Below are 23827 nucleotides of genomic sequence, written 5' to 3' on the forward strand. Positions count from 1 at the left end.
ATGGAGAAACATGTAAGAAGTGCACGGCCAGTGAGGTGGAATGGAAGAAGTCATTCAAGGTCACGAGGGGCTCCAATGCACACAAGTATTGGGAGCTGTTTAGTTCATATTTGAGGAATAACGATAAAGGTTCCAGTGGATCCAGGGTTGCGGAGGAGGGGTTGAGTGGGACGCCAGTGAAGCTAAGAAAAGAAAGGAAGAGTGCAATGGCAAATGGAAGTAGAAAAGAAAGACAAGCTCCAGTGATAGGCACCGTGAAGAAAGTGTATGAAATTCCTGTGAGGAGCAGACACAAAGGTTTATGTGAGGACCATGATGGAATATAAGGTGCGTCTCTGTTGAGGAAAACGCTAACTGGTGGTGGACCTTGTTGTAGGTAATGGACAAGGACTAGTGAGGCTAGAAGGAAGGCTTTCATAAGTTAGGAAGAACAGATCTATTATACAAACGAAGAATGACAAGCAGTGAGGTAAAGAGTTGGTGATTGGTCACAAAGTTCACAGTCTTGAAGGACACTGCATGTGATGGAAGCCTAAAGGGAAGGAATTACATAGAGAGACGAGACCAGCTTCTCTACTGAAAGAGGAAGGAAGCCTGATGAGTCATGAAGAAAGCATACCTTCAGTTTGTAACCTTACTGTGAAATGGATGTCATTAATACAGCAGACCTGGGCAAAATGGGGTTTAATGCCCAGGAAACAGTTTTTTTACACACTGCACACAGTTAGTGCATTCCAATTATAAACTCAGTGAGTGAAATTCAATCTTGATTTTATTAGGTTGCTCTCTGCATCTGTGAATTTCACCCAAAGGGGCATGCAGATGGTGGGTTTTAGCAATATTAATCGCTACATATGTGGTCATTGTTCTACAGAGGGTCAAAGTACTACTTGGAACATGGCTGAAAAAATACATGGCTCAGAAAAAAAAAAATCAAAATGTTTTGAGGCCTTGCACACATTTGAGGATATCTGAGTTGGCATGATAATTCTATTTAAATGTGTCTACAATTTCCCTTCCTAGTATAAAGTATAAATATATCTTTCATTCGAATATCAAGCTAAGAGTTCATTGATTGTATATTTATGGAATTGTGGCTATTTCTTCGCTCAGTATTCTTTGCATCATGATCATGTAAACACCTCAAATAGCCATATAACAATCTTTAAAAAATAGAGTAATACACTGAAAATAAGACACAGCAATTCTATATATTGGCCAAATGTGACCTTGCTCCTATCTGAGGACACACCGGTAATCTGTAATGGGAAGAGACCGTCAGACCTCTGAATTCTTTCCCCTTTTTCTCCTTTCCAATTCACCTGCGAAAATACTACTTCCCTACCTTTCTCATTGGTGCCTGGTTGATGTCCCCTACTGTCAACCTCTCCACCCCTTTTGAATGTCTGATTTTTCTTTGTATACCATCACATTCGGTGTACTTTTTCAGCTGATATCCCCTAATTTGAGCAGCTTTTTTGATATCACTGCGCAGTCTGTTACCTGTATGTCCTCCCATTTGAAACCAGACCTCTCCCTTGTACTGTGAGCACGCAGTCGTCCAAGGACTCCGGCAGAGGGTTGGTGAAGGTGATTCTTGCAGTGACAAGATCATACTTTTGAGCTTTTTCTGGCATCTGCAGACATAAGGGTGAACTATATTACTCAAAGATGCTCTTCAGTTTCTGTCTGAGGACCGAGTCCTCCACCACACACTCTAACATACCCTAAACAGTCACGCTTTATTGCTTAAGTTGCCTGATTTCTAAATTGTTAATTTACCATCATTTGGTGCTTGATGATTAGTTAATAACATTCATAAAGACATTCAAGTGTGTGCTGATCTTGTGTTCATCGCACATGACTTTGACTGCACACATTACCGCACAGGACCTTTCATTACACATTACACTGTGCGCTTACAAAGCACATGGTCTGCCTCCATATTCCATGAGACCCGAGGGTTAGTCTTAGAGCAAAAAGAAAAATCATAGTTTAAACTGTGCTTACCTCCATAGTAATACTGGGTTTGGAAATTGTTACATCTTGCTGTGCGAAGAAAGTACTGCTGGCGTCTGCGTTCTTCGCCACCGCAGTGATTCTGAGCAGGTTGGTCTCCAGCAGGACCTTTTCATACTGTGAGTACGCTATTCTTGCAGTGATGGTTTTCTCTAAGAAGAAAAACACATTTCTATCAAGGAGCCAATGGCTTCATCTGATTGCAACTTTGTGACTTTGTTTGTGCAGCACATGCATGCTTGGGAGCAGTTTTGTGAAAGAGTCGAGTACTGGTGTGATTTGACATAAATACTTGACAGTCATTAACAGCTGTTCCAATTAAAATGGAAAGTGGGCAACAGGAATACAATTGATATGACTTGCCCTTTTGCTTTGCCATATCTAGGCAGGTTAGGTGAACTTACAGGACTGTAATTGATTTGCAATAGTTACAGAATGCAAAATGTATTGTCAGTGCAATATGCAAGCTGCCTGTGAGTCAGTGGGTCATTTATGGTGCTTAACCATAACAAATGGCATTTTGGTACTAGGACTTTTAATGACTTTAAAAAGAACCAAAAAAGGGGACTGCAACAAAAAAGAAGGGTTTTCAGGGTTCCACGAAATTGACATGACACCTAGACCAACAACTATGAGACCAAAACCGAAAAAGACGTCCCACGGCAGCGAGTCGCTTGAGCCATGGCCAAAGAGAAGTAGTGGTAACAAAGAGAATGGTCATATCTTTAGTGATGTGACCCTGTTTCTGGTAGGGTCTTATCAATGCCACATTGCAAACCGTGTGCGCACAAGCCGAATATAGATGGATCTGTGATACCTTTGACCTCAGAAGAGTAGCCGGTTTTCTAGATAATAATTGAGCTGAAGTTTGTAAAGTTGAGCCTCATAGTTTCGGTCCTCAATTAAAGGATGAGGGTTGTTGGCACTTAAGAGAGGAAGAGCTGCAAAGATCACTCGGATAATATACAAATGGATTTGTCTCTCTCCACCTGGGTGAGTACAGTTAACGTTGACAAGTAGAGATGTTGATAATACTTACCCTCGTTAGCCATTAGAGAAGAGTGTAGCTCTTCTTTCCAGAACTGCTTATTTGCAACACCGTTATAGTGAAAGGATTGGGCGCCCATGGCTAGCTGCAGCGTCATCCCCACAGGGTTCCTGTTGGATACTATGACAGAGACTTTAATGTCTTCTCCGAATATTATTGAACTTTTGGACTGGATGGTGACCAGAAGTCTAGAAGGCTCCTCTAGCATGGCGTGCAATGTTCCGCGAGACCTTCTGTCTTCTGGGGATGTGCGGTATGCCTTGTGTTTTTCCAGTGCTTTTTGGAAGACTTCGCTTTCCTTGAGGGAACCTGTAAAATGATGAAGATCGTGATCTATTTCAACTTTAAAATTAATTAAAAAGAAGAGCGGTCTGGCCAGCTCTTGCAATGTGGCTATGACATTTCGTAGTGGAATAACTGATAAGGAAGTAATGCTCAATCGGTTAATGTTATCACAAATGTTGAAGTGGTCATGTTGGCTATTAACCTATTCAGTCCTCACCACAGCGTACCCACGAAATGTGTAGAAAATGTGCTTATTTTGGCAAACGATGTCTTATCTTTTTAGCCTTATGTATAAATTATAAATATTTCGTTTAGGAAAATAAACCAGTTCACTCACAATTGTGGTGTAAAACCTGTCAAGTCATGAATGCAGGATGATTCGGTATTTTATCTGGCTCACAACTGTAAAACAAATATCAGCTTACAGGCCGGCAGTGATTCGAAAAGAGCAGCGGTAGATCTAATACATCTAGGATGCTCTGTGCAAAATCAATAAGTAAAAGATTGCATCCTCGTTCCTAGCTCTGTGCTAGTCCTCATCTTACACATTAAATCAAAGTATTAAACCTACTTGTGTAATCTATTGCCAGATCAAACCCTTCAACTTTGAGACGTGACATAGTGCCTCCAAGTAAAGGCCCAGGCTGACCCCATACCTTTCCGATGGATTAAAAAGTAGCGTGGATTGATTTTCAGAAAACCTGCAGCATTGTCCAAGGTAGATCATATGATGCATTTTACCTGGAATTCCCGTGAGGGCCTTCACCTCAACATGACTCTTTACTTTTAAAAAGAAAAGAAATGCTACCAACAAATTCTACAACTTCTAGCTCTCAAAGATGCTAAAATTATATTTTTCATGTATGTAGATAAGCAACAGCTAATAATACTACAAAGGGCATATCACAAAGGTAAGTATTAGGGGAAAGGGCTTACTACTAAACTATATGGACGTGAAACCAAATCAACTAAAAAAGAAAGCTCACAGTTATCTGATGACTTTCCCAGGACTATTCCAAAATCTCTTGAAAACCTGACTTTTGTGGCCACTCAGCACAGTGTCGATCGACTGGCGTTCTGCAGTTGTTAACAGAGCAAATCTCCTGAAGTACATGTGTGAACGTGAATTAATTTCTCAAGGCTGTAGACCCAGTGCCCTTAAACTTGAAATCATGCTCCTATGAAAATATAATGCAGAGAGCATGGTGTAAGCCAGCTACTTGCTTTCTTGAAAGCTTTTATACCCAAGTAACATTTTTGAAAGATAACCCAATAAAATCATACATTTGTAGAGGATCAGAACCTCCTCCATGGTTGGCATGGTTCAGACCAAAGAAAAAGGTACTACATCATCCTGCATTAGAAAGCATTGCATCTCCCTAGTAAAACGGACAGCACTGGAAATTATTGGCAGTCTACATCTGTGGATCATGATATATTATAAAATGTGTTGGTGCTATTTCTGTTGGGTATCTCTAACCACAGATTCCTCACCTTTTGATGATTCCCCCGGGGCCAAGTTCAACAGTAGTGCTTCCGTCAGCCACCCTTGAGTAGCACACTAAACGTTTTGAAAATCATTGCAGATTGGCAAACGTTGGGAGCGGAACTCTGGATGCATGTTGAAAGTCACAGAAAGAGAGGAACTGACATCAGCACACAGACGTGGCACTTGTGTACAGATCCACTCTGTCACACTGTGGGGGTATGGAGCCGATGGAGAACTTCGCAATGCCATATGCCGGTGAGCAGGAGCCCTACTGTTGAAGTTGGCCAGATTCCTTCTGGCTCCTGGGGATATTCAAAAGGTGAGTAATGTGCAATTAGATTGCGCTTCCACCAGAAAGAGCATTACTGAAGGCAATTAACTTGATCATCTCAGGGAATCGAGAAATATGGAAAGTATTTTACAGTTATTTGTGAAATGCAGATTCTTTCATCATAATGACAGCCCCCAAACCATTCTGGAGAGCTTTAACATTTCCAGGGCTATAAGGATTTTGCAGCATGGAGAACCAAGTTCTGTAGTAGGGGATCTCTGTGTATAGTCATAATCGTGTGAATAGTCGAAATAGTCTCTTAAGTTGTCCTCTTCTGCAGTCCTGCATAGACACTTAAGAGAAAATCAAAGACAAATAATGCAGGCGGAAGTTATCAAGGCTACACTGGCCAGTACTTCATCCTGAAGTGAAAAAGGATTGCCAGAAAATATTAAAATGTAAACATTTTGGTAAGTTTCACACATAGAGAAACTCCACTTCATAAAATCCTTTGTCATGATAGAGAGGAAGGGTTGGAAAGACAAGCCCAATAAGCTACCATTATGTGTCTGTAAATGGATACCGTGCCTTTAAGGAACCCTCCAGAGACCCTCTGTATCTCATGATGCACAGCCAAAGGTTAGTGACTTTCAGTTCTTTTTTTCCAGCTCCTGCTAGCAGGACCCTGGACCATTGAGCTCTGCCTTTATTGGTATTCCTTCAAATATTTGAGCTTTTTTGATAGTTTAAGAGTTTCATTCGACGTCTGGGACCTTTACCTTCCCTTTGCTGCCTTTTTTGGGCAGTTAAGCCACTTCTTTATTGTCAAAATGCCATATTTATTTGACAAGTGCCCTGAATGTGGCAGGAAGAAGGCCAAGTTGGACTCTCAAAGGGTTTGCATACTCATCTCATGTTCCTGACTCCTGTGTCATCTACAAGTCATTCTCCAGGAAGACCCTGTGTGACAGGGAGAAGATCCGTCTTCAAGACCTGGAGCAGATAAGACAACAGGATACAGGTGGGACCTCTGGGCATAGAGAGAGCCTTTCCTCTTCCACAACCCATGCGTCAGCCTCTGGGGGGCTCCCCAGTCAGAAGAAGGCTCAGAAACAGCGCCGGTCCCGGTCGACGTCGATGGCTACGACATCGAAACCAGATATGACGACGATATGCTCCCCGTTGACACAGGGCTCTGGGTCTAAACGACGTCGAAGATCAACATCGAGGGAAAGGACTTCGAGGTCGAGGACATCACAGACGACGTCGACACATCATCGTCATCGATCTGAGTCCTGAAGGCATCGGCGCACGCCGTCGAGGTGACACCGTCGCTCGCTGTCGACGCGCAAGTTGCCCTCAACGAGGAGATCGCCGCCGTCAAGGAGAAAGTCGACGTTGAAAGGGAAGTCGACGTCTAGAAGGTAGTAGATGTCGAGAAGGAAGTCGACGTCGAGGCGCTGTCGGAGCTCGTCCTCGAGAAGCTTGCCACTCTCTGTGGTCAGCATCTCCACATCTGACAGTTCCTGGTCACGGCGGCACCGGCGTTCGCTGTCAAGGGACACTGCCTCCGGAGCTTCCTCTTCGAGGCCTGCCCGCACAGGGAGGAGAGTGATTCATACCTCGGACTTGGAGTACTCCAGGACCAGCCCAGCCTGTGGCTCCTTGTCTGTCGCCTCCACGGCCTAGGACGCCAACACCTCCTCTTCCGCCACCCCCTCCTCTTCCTCCACCTCCACCACCACCGCCTCCTCCACCTCAGCCACCTGTGCCGGTGGTCCCGACAGTGCCCAGAAGGCCGAGATCTCGTTCCCAACCGAGGCATTGCTCTCGCAGCCGGCACAGATCATCTACCAGATCTCGCCATCGTCACGGCCACAAGAGGTCACGTTCCAGATACACTAGGGACACTGAGTCCTCTAGTGGTGGAAGATATTCGCCGACCTTGTCAGATTCATGGCCTACGAGGGTGTCACCTGTCGATGACATTGCCAGGTTTCAAGAGGTGCTCTTAAGGGGAGCGGCAAAACTGGGTATCGCACTGTCTGTTCCTGCCCCTTCCACGTCTGTGATCCTTGAAACGCTACAATGGAAGCTACTCTCACGTCCTCTGCTTCATTTAGTGCCTGGTTTGGAGGAACCAGCTATGGAACTGTTCCTGACGCCGGTCTCAGTGAAGTCGGATCCATCAAGACTTCAAAAGAAGTCCAGGCCCCAGGACTCTGACCCGGCATTCTTTCGGGCGGATCCGCCTCCGGATTCAGTCATAGCGGTGGCGGCAAAGAAGCAGCACTCTACGGCCCCATTGTCCACTGTTCCACCGGACAAAGAAAGCCGCAGACTTGATTCTGCAGGGAGGAAAGTCTGCAGAACTGCAACCACTTCAATGAAGGCAGCAAGCTTGACTGCTCTCTTGGGCCGATATGACCGCTCCTTGTGGGAGTCTCTCCAACAGCCTGTTGAACTCATCCCTAGGGACAAGCGAAAAAGATTTTCAGGAGGTTCTCAATGAGGGTCTGATGGTTTCAAATCTGATCATCAGTGCGGCTGCGGACACCTCTCTCCTGGCAGCCCATGGATATTACCAAACAAAACGGATGGATGGCGCACAGCTTAAAGTTTAAAGCTTTTCTTTAGCGGAAGTTAATAAGTAAAGTTAATGAAAATGGTCGGGTGCTCCACCAGGTGACGTGTCCGTCCTGGCACGTCTCTAGATCAGATCCTTGATATGTGTCACCATAAGATTATGGTGTCATCCCTGTGTCGTGGGCACACCTTGGGTCCTTGTAACAATAAGACTCCATTAAATGTTATTGATAGTTTGTAGTTTTATTTCCACAAAATAATCCAATATTCTAATCAATATTTTAATCCTTTTCAATTTCTCATGATAAAAATATTTCCAACTTGCTCCAATGCATTTCGGGCAGAATGCCCTTCATCTGGGAGCTCTACAAACAAAGACATAGTGCTAAGAATGTGTTTTGTCGGTGTTATAGGAGTCAAAATATTAGACGTGACTAAAGTCAATGGGTACGTAACAGGCGGGAGGGTGTGAGTGGAGGGTGTGCTCGATTTAACTGCCGGTCGAAGTGTGGCTGTGTTTTGGTTAATAAGGACAAGAATGTGATTAGAGAAACGTGAGGGAGACCGTGGTCAGTGTTGGGCATTTAAAAGTGTAAACCAGAAGTTAATTCAAAGGACAATGGTTACCAATGCTTGTTAACTCGAGTCGAGTGCAATATACAGGTAAATAAAAGCACTTTGGAGGTAAAACGCACTAGTCCACCACGCTACTATAGACCCGTCACCGTGATTGCATGGGAAATTCACTCCACCCGAGTTAACAAACCAGTATGCAAGCTCATTTAAATGTAAGCACACTAGTCCACCACATTACCAAAGACCTGTCACCGTATTTGCATGTATATTGCACTCGACTCGAGTTAACAAGCATCGGTAACCATCGTCCTTTGAAGTAACTTCTGGTTTACGCTTTTAAATGCCCAACACTGACCACGGTCTCCCTCATGTTTCTCTAATCACATTCTTGTCCTTATTAACCAAAACACAGCCACACTTCGACCGGCAGTTAAATCGAGCACACCCTCCCGCCTGTTACGTACCCATTGACTTTAGTCACATCTAATATTTTGACTCCTATAACACCGACAAAACACATTCTTAGCGCTATGTCTTTATGTTTGTAGAGCTCCCAGATGAAGGGCATTCCGCACGAAATGTATTGGAGCAAGTTGGAAATATTTTTATCATGAGAAATTGAAAAGGATTGAAATATCGATTGGAATATTGGATTATTTTGTGGAAATGAAACTAAACTATCAATAACATTTATTGGAGTCTTGTTGTTACAAGGACCCAAGATGTGCCCACGACACAGGGATGACACCATAATCTTATGGTGACGCATATCAAGGAGCCCATGGATATTGTCATTGTGTGACTCTGCGGCGCCACTCATGGTTGCGACTTACCTCCCTGAAACCGGAGGCTCAGCAATGGATTGCTAACCAGCCCTTTTCGGGTTCTACTCTCTTTGGTGCCCATGCGGACGAGGAAGTGGCTCGCATGAAGGCAGAGGTTGAGACACTCAAGACTGTTGACTTGGAGAAGCCTAAAGAAGAGCGTAAGACTTTCTGTCCCAACCAATGACGCTATGCTTCCCAGCGGTTACAACGCGGGCAGGGTCGTCAGGCTGGACAGCAGCAGCAACAGCAGGTTCAGCGGCAGCCTTTTCAGAGGCGTCAAAGGGACAGAGGGAACCAACAGTCCACATCAGGGAACAAGGACCTGGCAGGGTCTAAGCCCTGAGGGATTATTTCCCCCTCTTCTGTTACCTACTCTGGGGGGAAGCATTCTAAACTACCTGGCAGAGTGGAGAAAAATAACTCTGGACAAGTGGGTGCTGAATATTGTTTGCAATGGATACAGTCTACGTTTCGTCAGCTCTCCTCCAGCTATTCCACCAGTTCGTTCACAATACCTGTTGCGCGAACTCCAAGTGGAGGCTGATATCCAGTTAAGAAAAAAGGCGATAGAGCCGGTTCATCCTTCTCAAAGGGGAAAAGGTCTATACTCCAAGTTCTTTCTTGTGCGCAAAAAGGACAAAAACGAGTTCGGGCCATTCTGGATTTGCGGCAAGCAAACAAATGGATTCGCAGACAAAAGTTCTGCATGCTGTCCCTGCCACAGATTTATCCTCAGTTGCATCAAGGGGACTGGCTCTACGCCATAGATCTGCAAGATGCGTAATTCCATGTACCCATTGCAAGGAAACATTGGAAATTCCTGCTGTTCCTTGTCGGCACATATCATTACCAGTATACAATACTTCAGTTCGGACTGAAGTCTGCGTCCAGGACTTTGTCAAAGTGCATGGCGGTGCTTGCAGCGCACCTGAGGAAGAACAAGGTGTTTGTCTATCCATACTTAGACGACTGGCTGATCAAAGCATCCACGTTCCATGAAGCGCAGCTACATTTCAACAGGACGGCCGTTCTGTTGAACCAGTTGGGTCTCCACATCAACATGTTGAAGTCTGTCCTGACACATGTTCAGTGTCTGCAGTACCTGGAAGCCTTCATCGATACACTCAACTATTTGGTGATTTCATCTCTCAACTCGCGATTAATCATGCTAACATCATGATCATTGGTGATTTCAACTACTGGCCATCTGATGCCCGCGAAAGCCAATCCTCTACAGAGTTTACAGACCTTTTAGCCAGTATGAATTTTCACCAGCACATTAATACTCCCACTCACCACAAGGGCCATATTCTCGACCAAGTCTGGACGTCTAATCTCGATATCTCCCCTCCCTCCGTACTTCCCTGTTCTTGGTCCGACCATTGTTCCATATCCTTTTTCCTTTATCTTCATACATCTTGCCCCCCCCCCCCCCTGTCAAGAATCTTTCTGCTCGTAACTGGAAAAAAGTAAATCTGACCGATTTTCACGCCTTATTGGCCTCCACCGCTCCCATACCCTCGATCTCGGTGGCTGACCAGGCTGCTCACCTCGAAGAATGGCTACTTCTTGCCTGCGACAAAGTTGCCCCTTTTAAAACCATTAAAGCCAAGCGCCCTCATGACGCTCGGCGGTGGTTCTCTGACCAACGTAAAGCGGATGAACTTGCTCTCCGACAGGCAGAGCGCCGCTGGAGGCGCAATTACGATCCCCAGCTCAGACTCGTTTATGTAGACTCCTTAAAATCCTACAAAAAATCGATCCTGGCAGCTAAAACCGCCTACTTTTCCCAAAAGATAATGGACTCCAACAACAAAGCTAAAGATATCTTTTCCATTGTCAACGAGCTTTCCCTGCCTGACAGGGTCACTCCTCAACCCCAACCTACCCAATCCTTGTGTGATTCCCTCAACTCTTACTTCATTGACAAAATCACAACCATTAAAAATAATATCCCTTCCCCCTCATCCCCTCTACCCTCACCTCTCCCCCCCATGAACACTAATCGTCTGACAGAGTTTCTGCCAATTTCACTAAAAGAATTTTCTTCATTGCTCCATAAAGTCAGTTCAGGTTCCCCTAATGACTGCTGCCCCCCTCAGATCTTGAGGGAGGCCTTCCTGGCCTGTCCTGGCCCCCCACTAGCCTTGCTCAACAACTCTTTAGCTACTGGGGAAGTCCCTCACTCCTTCAAACAGGCAGCCGTCCTACCCAATTTAAAAAAAACTAACGCCGATCCCACAATCTTAAGCAATTACAGACAGATTTCCCTCCTCCCCTACCTGGGAAAAATCCTGGAGACATATGTCACCCGCTGCCTGAGCTCCTTTATCGAGAAATCCTCCTTCCTGGATGCCCACCAAGCTGGCTTTAGACCCCTCCATTCCACCAAGGCGGTCATAGTAGCCGTCATGGATGCCCTCAGGAAAGGTGCTGACAAAAACATCTCACAGGCCCTTGTCCTTTTGGACCTGTCGGCAGCATTCGACACGGTCGATCATACTATCTTGATCGACCGTGTCAACAATGCTGGCATCCAGGGGGTGGCCCTCGATTGGCTAAGATCCTTCCTCGACCACCGATCTCAGGCAGTCCATCTGTCCACTTTCTCTGCACCCTACTCATCTTTAACTTGCGGGGTCCCTCAGGGCTCTGCGCTATCACCCTTATTATTTAATTTGTATCTACAACCCCTCTTAGCCTCCCTCCGCAATACCCCGGTCACAATTGTCAACTATGCGGACGATCTTCAGTTAATCTTTCCTATTGATTCTCTTCCTTCCTCCTATCTTAATTTCCAGTCCACCATGCTGGCCATTGCAGAGTGGATGTTTCACAGCCAATTGAAACTGAACCCCACAAAAACAGAGCTCGTACTAGTGGGGGGCTCCTCTAATCCGTGGAATTCCACCTTTTGGCCTTCATCCCTAGGGACGGCACCCACTCCTGTGAGCACTGTGAAGAGTCTGGGGGTGATCATCTCTGAAGGCCTCTCTATGAGACCACAAATCAACTCAGTCACCTCATCCTGTTTTTTCCATCTAAGGTGGATTCGCAAAATCAGTAGGTTCCTCACCAGAGAGGCCTTGATTCTAGTCATCCTCGCTCTTATCACCTCCAGGCTCGACTATGCTAACATTCTTTATGTGGGGATTCCAGCTTTCCACCTCCACCGGCTGCAACTGGTGCAGAATCAGGCTGCCTGTCTTATCTTCCACCAGCCGAAACATCAGCACGTTACCCCCCTTCTGCGCAACCTTCACTGGCTCCCTGTCTCCAAACGCTGCACCTTCAAGCTTGGATGTACCATCTTCAAAGCCCTTTCTGATTCCGTCCCCGCCTTTATCTCATCTTGCCTGACACGTTACGTTCCCCACAGAGATCTCCGCTCAACATCTCTTAATTATCTTGTGGTTCCTAAATGCAGACGGAAAAAGCATGGAGGGCTGAGTTTCTCTGTCTTGGCTCCCTCCACTTGGAATTCCCTTCCAACTGCACTTCGTCTCTGCCCCAGCTACGACTGCTTTCGCAGACTGTTAAAAACTCTGTTATTCCAGTCAGCATTTGAGTAACTCCTCCTCCCTGGTCACCGTTTTTTTTTGTCACGAGCGCCATGAAACCGTTGGTGAACGTGCGCGGTACAAATATTTTTAACGTAACGTTCTTCTTGGGAGCAACGCTTATCGATCCTTCGGAAGGCTCAGGCTCTGATGTCCGTTCCCTCGGCAATGGTGAGGACGTTGTCCTCTCTCCTGGGGTCGATGGCCTTGTGTATCTTTCTAATTCCACATGCACGCCTCCATATGAGACTGCTGCAGGAATGTCTGGAGGATCAGTGGGACCAGAAACGAGGGAGCTGGGAGGACATGATCCAACTGTCGCAACACGCTGCCCAGTCCCTGAAGTGGTGGTGTTCACCTTACAATCTTCTCAAAGGGATTCCGTTCCACAAGGAGATACTGACACAGACCATTGTGACGGATGCGTCTCTCCACGGCTGGGGAGCACATTCGGACCATCTCCAGATACAAGGCACGTGGTCCCAGACGTAGTCCACGTATCACATGAATTTTCTGGAACTCAGAGCGGTTCATCTAGCGGTGAAAGCCTTCCAGCTGTCCTTTTGGACCAGTTCCCTGCTTGTACAGACGGACAACAATGTATTACCTCAACAAGCAAGGGGGGCTCGAGATGGCGCACACTGTCCCAGGAAGTACAAGCGATCTGGAACTGGCTGTGGCCAGGGGACTGATGATAATGGCGACCCATCTGCCAGGTGTGCAGAATGCTCAGGCAGACGCGCTCAGCAGGCTTGTTCAAGAAAATCACAAATGGGTCTTAAACAATGAGGTGTTAAGAGACATCTTCAAAAGATGGGGCACTCCAGACTTCGATCTGTTTGCCACAGCAGAAAACAGCAAATGCAGAGACTTCGCCTCCAGGTTTTACCAACCAGGGACGCTGGGGAATGCACTGTGGATCAACTGGTCGAACAGCTTTCTCTACGCTATTCCACCCATTCCCCTGATCCCGACAGTGTTGATCAAGCTGTCCCAGTCCTGGGCCAGAATGATCCTCATTGCTCCGGAATGGCCTCGGCGGTTCACCGACCTCCTACACCGATCTCTCCTGCCGCATCTTCGGCTTCCATGTCGGCCAGACCTTCTCACGAAGTTTGGAGGGCAGATGGTGCACCCTAACCTCTTATCACTGAGTTTGGCAGAATGGCTCTTGAGCTAGTGCAGTACAGACATTTAAATCTTCCTCAGAACTGAATGGACTTCCTACGCATACACATGGAAGAGATTTTGCATTTCTTTTCATTCTAAAGATGCAGACCCTACATCCTGCAAGGAGGATGTCATTCTCCAGTAGTTATTGCATTTGGCTCAATCTGGCCTTAAATTTCATTCCATTAAGGTTCACTTAGCAGCTTTAACTGTGTATAGGAAATGCCCTTCACAAACTTTCTTTTTCCAAATCCCAGTCATCAAAATTTTTCTGGAAGGTTTGAAGAAGGTGTTTCCTCCCATCAGGTGTACTTCCCCCTCCATGGGAGCTGAATGTTGTGCTGTTTAGACTAATGAAGGAGCCTTTTGAACCTATTCATAAGGCTTCTCTCCAGCATCTATCCTGGAAGGCAGCTATCCTTGTAGCCATAACATCTGCTCGCAGGGCTAGTGAGATCCAGGCTCTCTGTTGCCAAGAGCCCTATACTGTGTTTCATGCATCTAAGGTGGTCATGAAAACCCAAAGTTCCTGCCTAAGGTGGTGTCAGATTTCCATGTGAAGCAAAGGATCACTTTGCCCACGTTTTTCCAGCATACTTCCTCTCCGGCGGTGAGGTCCCTTCATTCTCTTGATGTGAGAAGGGTGTTGAAATTTTACTTAGATAAAACTAAGGATATTTGTAGATTGGATCAATTATTTGTTAATTATGGATCAGTCAGGACGGGGCTTGCTACCTCTAAACAGTCCATTTCTAGGTGGATTGTGTCCTGTATTCAACTGTGTTACCAGAAAGCTAATAAGACACTAGGGGGTAAGCCTAAGGCTCACTCAACCAGAGGCAAGCCTGCTGCAAGGCTGTTCCCATTGCAGACATCTGTAGGGCTGCCACTTGGAAGTCGGTCGATACCTTTGCTAAACACTACTGCCTGGACTCTGATGCCAGAGCAGATTCTCAGGTTGGGCAGGCTTCGCTGACAAATTTATTTGTACAGTAGTGGTTCTGTCTGTTTCTTCCACAGCTGGGTTTGGTTTGTTGGGATGGGCTTGCCTTGTTGGGATGGGCTTGCTATTCTAGTCACATGATTATGACTATACACAGAGATACCCTACTACAGAAGGAGTAGTTTCTTACCTGTAACTCCAGTTCTGTAGTGGGGTATCTCTGTTAGTCATAAGCAACCCGCCCTCCTCCCCGGTGGATGAAACAATAATATCCTGAATGCTACAGGCCTGGCTTTATACACCTTCAAAAAGAACTGAAAGTAACTAGTCTTTGGCTGTGCATCATGGAATACCGAGGGTCTCTGGAGGGTTCCTTAAAGGCACAGTATCCATTTACAGACACATATGGTAGCCTATGGGGCTTGTCTGTCCAACCCTTCCTCTCTATCATGACAAAGGATTTTTGTGTAGGGGAGTTTCTCTATGTGTGAAACATACCAAAATGTTTAAATTTTAATATTTTCTGGCTATCCTTTTTCACTTCAGGATGAAGTACTGGCCAGTGTAGCCGTGTTAATTTCAGGCTGCATTATTTGTCTTTGATTTTCTCTTACGTGTCTATGCAGGGTTGCAGAAGAGGACAACTTAAGAGACTATTTTGATTGCTCCGGGGTCCACGCACATGGGTTGGACTATTCACATGATTATGACTCTAACAGAGATACCCCCACTACAGAACTTCGAGTTACAGGTAAGAAACTACTTCTTATGTGACATGTCCTCTAAGTTATGCTGTACAAAATGCAAATTATGTGGCTCATTCTGACATTATTTTTCTTATCCATTTCAACTAGAATGTACAGTACTACATGCTACAAACAGATGCTTACAGGGTAAGTAACATTTTCCTTTTGGTGAAATTTGCAAAGTTCAATTCATAATTATGTAGAGTTTAACTAAATTCACTCACCCTCACCATGGCCTGTTTTCGCGACACTTTTACCAGGAAAGGTAAACAAATTTAAACACTAACTCTAATCAGTGCTCATTCATTATTAGCTGCACTTTGAGTTACAGTAAGTATGGAACATAAAAAATACCAAACAACTCATCAATATCCAGACAAGACAGAGTGCACTCACCAATATTGGAAAGTAGGAAAGTGTTTATTCATACCGACATCAACAAAACCCAATGCGTTTCGTTAGTAGGTGTGTTGGATACATATATATAATACAGATGCAAATTTATAGTTCTATCGTTCCTGTCTCCTCAGCGGACGCCACTGGTAAAGCACACGGACACCCAGCATTTACTATATGAAGACATTCATGCCACCAACACTGCCCTCCTCTCCCCTCCTTCACACAAAGAGGATCGTTTAGACCCCCCTCACCCACTATCCTCTTCGGTATCTGAGGGAACACTTACACCTGCTAAACTCATCCCTCCTATCCAATCACAGAACTCCGTGACCTTTCCCCAACTTCACAAGGAAGATCACAGGAGGTTGCTTAGCCTCTCTACCACTCCACCCATGGACATGGATCCCACATTAAACTTCCCGGGTCAACCTCACGCATTGACCCCTATTGAAGTTATCCCCAAGCAAATGGAGAATGTGAGCTTGCATATAGAATAGACTGGTGGATCGCCCTCCATCCGGTTGGCTAGCCTCTATACCACTCCTCCAATGGATGTAGATCCCACATTAATCCTCCCAGTTCAGCCTCCTCCCGTATTGCCCCCTATGGAAGTTATCCCCAAGCAAAAGGAGAACGTGATCTTGCTTACAGAACATACTGGTGGATCTCCCTCCATAATGGATCACTCACACATATCTATTGTAGATATCCCCGAGCTATTGGAGACCATGCATAATGACCCTACGGGCAGATCGCCCTCCTTAACTGATCATACGCCCACACCTACTACCTACTTTCCCAACTCTGTCTTGATCAATCAAATCAATGAGTTAGCTACTAGCCTATCCCATCTTAAGGATGAAATGCATAACCTTTCTATTATCACGAAAGATCTTCTTATCTTACACAGAGCCATCAACGACACCGTGAATCAAATCCTTCTCCAAACGAGAAACTGCATCCCCATGAATATTCACACCGACAACACTTGTCAGTACAACCAAATCAACGTCCAATCTAGTAGATGCATTTCCAAAATCACACTCCCTATAAACACTAATCTGGGTAGTTTACCCTCCGCCTCGTGGCCTAGGAGGTCAAGCGATGAACTATCAGACAGCGACATAGATGACCTCCTTACATCCTATGCCCGGGATTCTGACAATAGTAAGTCCTATTGTGAAACTATTCAAACCATTGTAATCAAACCCCTCAGAGAACCGACACTCAATAACAGATCTGTAAATAGAGATAATCTCACAAATATCAACTTAGAACAGATTACCTTAAACCCCTCGATTTTGGCTAAAAAGCTCCTCCTCGCCCATTCTTGACTTACTGGTTCCTCCTTCCCATGACCTAATCCGACTTGATAGAATTGGAAAACTAGGGGGAGGGGTAACCTGCATTTATCGTACTCAATATCAGTCAAGCAAGCGGACCCCATCCTCCTGTGATTATCTATGCATTAATATCTCAGATGCTAAGCACATCGCCAGCAAGTTACACATATTCTACCACCCCCAGGTGATAACTTGACTTGTACAGACGAGATTATGGAGATTATGGCATCCAATACCAACTCTCTAGTTCCTCATATTTTCTTGGGTGACTTCAATCTCCATTGGAACATTGCAAATGATCATATTGTAGACTGTCTTAAAGAGTTTCTGTCAGAACAGGAGCTATCTCAAATCTGTGACAGCCCAACGCATAACAAGGGAGAGACATTGGACCTCATCATTGCAAAATCAAACATCATCCTACTAGAAAATCCATCACCCCATGTGATTGGTCTGATCATTACTGCATCCTCTTCTCCATTAATATCGAAGCTACTCATAAAAGGGGCCAACCCTCAAAATCAAGGCAATGGAAACGGAATTTACAAAATATCAACCTGTCTCCTTGGTAAACCATTGCAACTCCGCTCTGACACTCATGACGAACATATCTGATGTAGATGACCTTACAACCTTCTACAATGACACGTTACTCGAAATCCTGGACTCTACAGCTCCCCTCCAGGAAAAAAATGTCTCCTCTAAGATTTCCAAGCCTTGGTTCAATGATGGCCTGAACTTGGAGCGTAGACATCTAAGAGCTGCAGAACGTCTATGGAAATCGGCTCCTAACACTGATAACCTTGAGCACCTTAGAAGGTTAAGGAATTCTTACAATAGGAAGATTCTTACGGCAAAGGCAGACTTTTTCAGAACTCAGCTGAACCAAGCTATCAACCGGACCAAAAAACTCTTTGAAATCGTCAAGCAACAATCATGCAATGCAACTAACTCTAGGGAATTAAATGACCTGGCCACACCGACCTGTGACGTGCTTGCCAATTTCTTCCACGAAAAGACAAGGACCATCAAGCTAGACATCCAATCAAAGATGGCCCTCCCGCAATCTATGGTCCAAGATCCTAAATTGGGCACTCTATTCGAAGTACATTTTAATAATCCAAGTGGAGTCACAAAAAACAATGCCTCTCTGCACGCCTTCTCGCCAATCTCTTAACAAATTATCGACAACACTCTTCAAGCAATCAACCCCTCCAATAATTTCTCGGACACCATGGCTCCTGCCTTGTTCAAAATTGTAAAAACATCTATCCTACAATTTGGGCTAAAATTGTAAACGCCTCCCTGAGTCAAGGAGTCATTCCAGACTGTCTTAAAAAAGGACAGGCCTCACCTATAGTAAAGAAAGTTGACCCCTCTCCATCTGATCTTAACAACAACCGTCCTTTAACCAATATCCCCACTTTGGCGAAACTATTGGAGAAATGTGTACAAATTCAATTATGCAACCACATTGAAAACTACAACCTCTTAGACAGTCATCAATCGGGCTTCCACCAAGGACACAGCACAGAATCTGCACTCGCACACATTATGGATGATATACCGCAATTAATCATGCCCATTGATACTTCTTGATCTTTCCTCCGCCTTCGATACGGTCAAGCATGACAACCTTCTGTCCCTATTGGAAAGTAGGATGGGCCTCTCGGGCACAGTGTTGCAATGGTTCTCCTCCTTCCTGAATAACAGATCTCAAAGAATCAAGATGAAGAATTCACTCTCGCAACCCTCCATGGTCACACTTGGTGTGCCTCAGGGATCTGCCCTTTCACCCATTCTTTTCAACCTCCTAATGGAGCCTTTGGCGAACGCACTAAAATCAGCGAACATTCTATATCACCTGTATGCAGATGACACCCAGTTGTATCTGAAAATCATCTCAGCAGAGGACCTCATTGCCCTCAACACTACTCTACTGAACACGCAAAGTTGGCTCACTAACAACCACCTGATGTTGAATACAAAAAAAAACTGAATTCATTCTCATCTCGCCACCAAGCCACACTCCAAAGCTAGACCTCTGGTTAAAACACCTAACCTCCTTTGACTGTGGCCCCCTCATCATGGACTCAGCAAAATCCCTAGGAATCTCCATCGACAAACATTTGAATATGCAGTCGCACATCTCTATTGCCACCAAGGGAGCTAATCACAAGATGAGTATATTAACACCTTGGCTGCTGTGACTTTTCCCCTCCTGTGCTGAAATTGCTTGAATACTATAACTTCATGACAAGCTCAGCTCGTCATAAGCACAGCTCAACTGTGCCTCATGACGAGCTGAGCTCGTCATGAGCATCGAAAGGGTTAAGGAAACTCAAACTTTTCCTCCCTCAGGCAGATCTATCTCAATTTGAGATTCCTTAAATGCTATTCATGAACCATTAAAAAATTGCGATTTCGCTATTTTTTGCCGCTATTTACCGCGAAGTCTGACTTCGTGGTAAATAGCGAAAACTGAGAAAAATGCACTTTGTGCATTTTTTCTCAGTTGTATGTTAAACACACACATGTCCTTTGGACATGTGTGTGCGCAACATAAGTCTAAATTTACATTTCAGGGGTGCTACAGGGTGTCCTTTGGACACCCCTGGCACCCTTGAAATCGCATTCTTTTTTGCGATTATCAAATTGCTAATTGCAAATAAGGAATAACTCCCCATTCATTCCTATCGGCCTATGGGCCGCAATTTATTTAGCGATTCCTACATGAATCCCGTTTTGCAAGTCCTTAATAGCGATTCCTTAATAATCGCTATTAAGGACTCGCAAAACGGGACAGTGATGAATCTAGCTGTAAGCCCATTACTATCAACAATAACACTTATAAAGTTACTACAGCCGTAAGGATGAACAAGCATTTGCAATGCAATATGTCTCGCGTTAGAGAGAGTTTGAGCTGTTGGCTGTTGGCATTGTAAACAACACTGCCTTTAATTTATGTGTTTTGAAAACCTGCAAGCGGACCATAAACACAGACTTTATACTTATAGTCCTAGTTTACAAGAAGCAAGGACGGCAATAAAAGAGGACAGTTACTGCCAGCCTTGCTTCTTGTAAGCAATGACTATAAGTGTGTGTTTACGGTCCGCTTGCAGGTTTTCAAAACACATAAATAAAAGGCATTGTCATTTGCAAGGCCAAAGCCCTAACTCTTGCAAATGCAAGACCTATTGCATTGCAAATGCTTGTGCCTCATGCTGTCATGATCCTGATCGCCTACCTATTTTCTCCTTTCCTTACCGGCCCTGACTTTCTTCAGTCTTTTGCATTGTTGTGTTCACTCCGTCTATTATTATTTCTCATTTGTGGAACTGCTGTAACATTTGTATCTTGCTACCAAATGCCACTAAATGCAAGATTGAAAAAAGCTGTGCACTTTGTAAGTGGATACAACTACAGATGTGCACATCATAAGTGGGCACAACATTTAAGGGAGGCTCCAAAGCTGGGCGTCAAGGTGAGGACACAGAAAACAATACTGTGCTCCAGAAACAGACAGTGTCGGCATGTCTACCAGTAAATAGCAAGACCCTGTGCATTCCTTTTTTTCTCATATTCCTTATATTGATTTTGCGATCAAATATTAACATAAAAATAGTAACATCCCCCACTCCCCCCCCCATAGATCCACAAAGAGGGACATCACTTTGTAAACTAAGTTGCTGAGAGCCAGTACGTAATAATTAAACAGAATAATTAAGACTGCATGCAGTGCACCTACCCTGAAGCTTTCCGTCATGTTCACTAGCCAATCATCTCCAGAGTCCCTTCTATTCTCCACAACAGGTTCCTGTATTTCTTACTGTAAGCGGACCTCCAACCTATCCCACTCCATTCTGCCCCCACCCCCACCCCGATCAATCTCGTTGTATACCAGTCTGTGCCTCCGCCCATACTCCACCCGCACCCATCCAGCTGGTTTCCAGAACCGTTGTTTCTTAGTAGGTGATCTGTTAGTCATCCACCTCAGTGCAATACATTTCTTTGTTATGGCTAAACCTAGTTCTATTACATTCTCTCCATATTTAGTGCGTTTGGATCAGGTCATCAAACCCAAAAGGCTCAGCTGCATGGTGGGCGATAGTGGTAGTTTGGTCAGGGTCCCCAGCACCTGAGCCACATTACTCCAGAAAAAGCCCCCCCCCCTCTCCTCACCCGCGCATTTGGGCATGCCCACCACATGTGAATATAAGTCCTGGTGCAGTACCAAGGGCTGTAATCTCATGGTAAAGAACAAAAAGTTGTAAGAAATTGAGAATAGACCATGTATGATCTCAATGGACGATGGGACTATCATCCGAACAAGAGTATGGCAGTGTAAAGCCCACGGGGAAATCAGAGATCAATACACGGTTATGAATGTATAAAAAGACAATGATGACCTATCTATGTGATGTTTTGCTATGCCTCAGTATACCTAATTAAAAGAATAAAAATATAAAAAAGTGAATGTAAGTCCCAGGAGTTGACCGGCATCTAGGGCAGTGCTCCTGCTTGGTCGGGTCTGGTCTGTGCAGCCATTGTGGTGTGATGTAGGATCTTTTGTGCATATGGATGTCAGCACATGATGTGTTCTGATATACTATACACATATTTCAGTTGTTGTCAAGTGAAAATAGATTACATATATATATATGACACGCAACAAACTGAAGCACCTCTAACACCTACAATACCCATTTCCTATTACTCCTCTTAGTAATGTTCATTTTACCTTCCTCCGAAGGTAGAACAGCTTTGTCGGCCCTGCTGGAATTAAAACCATTCACTGTGGGTTCTACAGACCTCTGAAGGAGATGTTCAAAACACTGAGCTATATTACCTTTTGCACGCTTGTGCCAGGCCCAAATCACTATGACACTCAAGTTGGGTTTAAATACAACTTTAGACCTGTATTTTCAAACACATACACAACGTAGTGTTCAAGGACATCACCTAGAGGTCAAACTTCTAAAAACAAAAATAGTGATAATAAAAAATGGAAAAAGTGTCAAAACCCCAATACTGCATGTCATTAAAGGATTATGACAGTATAAGTAACCAGTGTGCAGTCTCATCCCCGCAGTGGCAGTACCGTGCAGTGTCAGGCAGCGGATTAGATGGAGGGTGGGGGCAGGACAGTGCACAGTGTCACACTTGTGCAGTGTCACCCCGCGCAATGTCACCCGTCGTCTGTCAGTGCTGTGCAGAGATGCCCCTGTGCTGTCAACTCCGTGCAGTGTACCACCAGGGTCTGTCACACCTGTGCAGTCTATCATCCACGCTGCATCACCCCAGTGCAGTGTTGTCCTCGTGCAGAACCCCCGTGCAATTTCTTCAAATATGCTCTCACCACTGTACAGAGTAATTGGTGTGTAGTGTCAACACTGTACAGTGCCAGGAAATGGTCCGCACTGAGTGTGAGGCGGGGCAGGAGCACTGTGTCACACCTGTGCAGTGTAACAGCCATGCAGTATGCCCCCGTGCAATGCCACCGAGCGTGTGTCATCAACGACCACTGTCGGTGCACTGGCAACCTGGAATGTGTTACCGGCGTGCAACGTACCTCCAGTGCTGTGTCCCTGCCGTGCAGTATGAAGCTGCAGTCTAAAGGGAGGGTGGAGGCTCTTGACCATGGGCCAGTAGGGGTCAAATCACAAAAGGCTTTTGCGGAAGCAGCATTGCATACCATATACATGACACACAGACACACAATGGCTGTACAGACCCAGGTGGCAGGTCTGTTTATTAGTCATAAGTTGGCAAGTTTTCATTACAGAGAAGTTTACGTGAAAAGTCTGGCTATATCTGTGGTACCTTGGGGCAATATGGAAGGAGAGGGCTGGGGAGAGGCCACAGAAGCGAGGGTGGGGCAGACGTCTTGCAGGATAAATAAGAAACAGTTTGGAGTAAACAGAGGCAGGTTTAAGGAAAGGGGGTGTATGATGTAGGGCCGGGCAATATGAGTTCTAATCCCAGCTTCTCCACTTGAGCAACTAACTGTGTGATTCTGGGCTAATGAGTTCATGCAGCTTTCTAGTTCCCTTACCTCTCAGCAGCGGAAGTGCCTAGAAACCGTTTTAAGCGCTATGCAAACACTGGTCGTTTCCCCTTAGGTGAGTGGCCGCTCTGGAGCCGACAGGGGTTGGGAGGGAAAGTGAAAGGACGCTCTGGAACTGATGGGGGAGGGAGGGAAAGTGAAAAAGCGCATGCGCGCGTTGTGCTGAAACACCTGTATGCGTGCACATCTCCTGTCCTCCGTACGCTTGCACATCTCCTGTCCCCCTTTGCAAGAAAATCGACAATAGACCTCGCAACCAAGCAGCGCATGCCCAGTGTCGCTAGACGAGACCTAAAAACCAGTAGTAAATGCACTCCAGCCCAGCCTTGGAGTAGGCTGAACACCACACATGACCACTCACAGATGCTACCACACACTGATAGAAAGTAAGGGAGGCAGAGACCTAAAACAAACACCACAGGAAATAATGTCAATCCATTAAATTATTAAATAATTTTATATTTTAAAATGTAATAATAAAATAAAAGTATTAAACTT

General features: G+C 45.2%; 1 protein-coding gene across 1 annotated transcript in view; it reads right to left on the reverse strand.

The window, feature by feature from the left end:
- The window catches only part of LOC147706164 (protein 4.2-like), a 61549-nt gene that overhangs the window by 1148 nt on the left and 36574 nt on the right, over nt 1-23827 (reverse strand). The window contains exons 10-12 of the mRNA XM_086932594.1: nt 3059-3376; nt 2011-2171; nt 1504-1637 (exon numbers count right to left, since the gene is read on the reverse strand). Coding sequence (XP_086788720.1) covers nt 1504-1637; nt 2011-2171; nt 3059-3376 — 613 coding nt within the window. The remainder of the gene's footprint in view (nt 1-1503; nt 1638-2010; nt 2172-3058; nt 3377-23827) is intronic.

The sequence above is a fragment of the Lissotriton vulgaris genome, chromosome 7, assembly GCF_964263255.1.
Source record: "Lissotriton vulgaris chromosome 7, aLisVul1.2, whole genome shotgun sequence".
NCBI lineage: Eukaryota > Metazoa > Chordata > Amphibia > Caudata > Salamandridae > Lissotriton > Lissotriton vulgaris.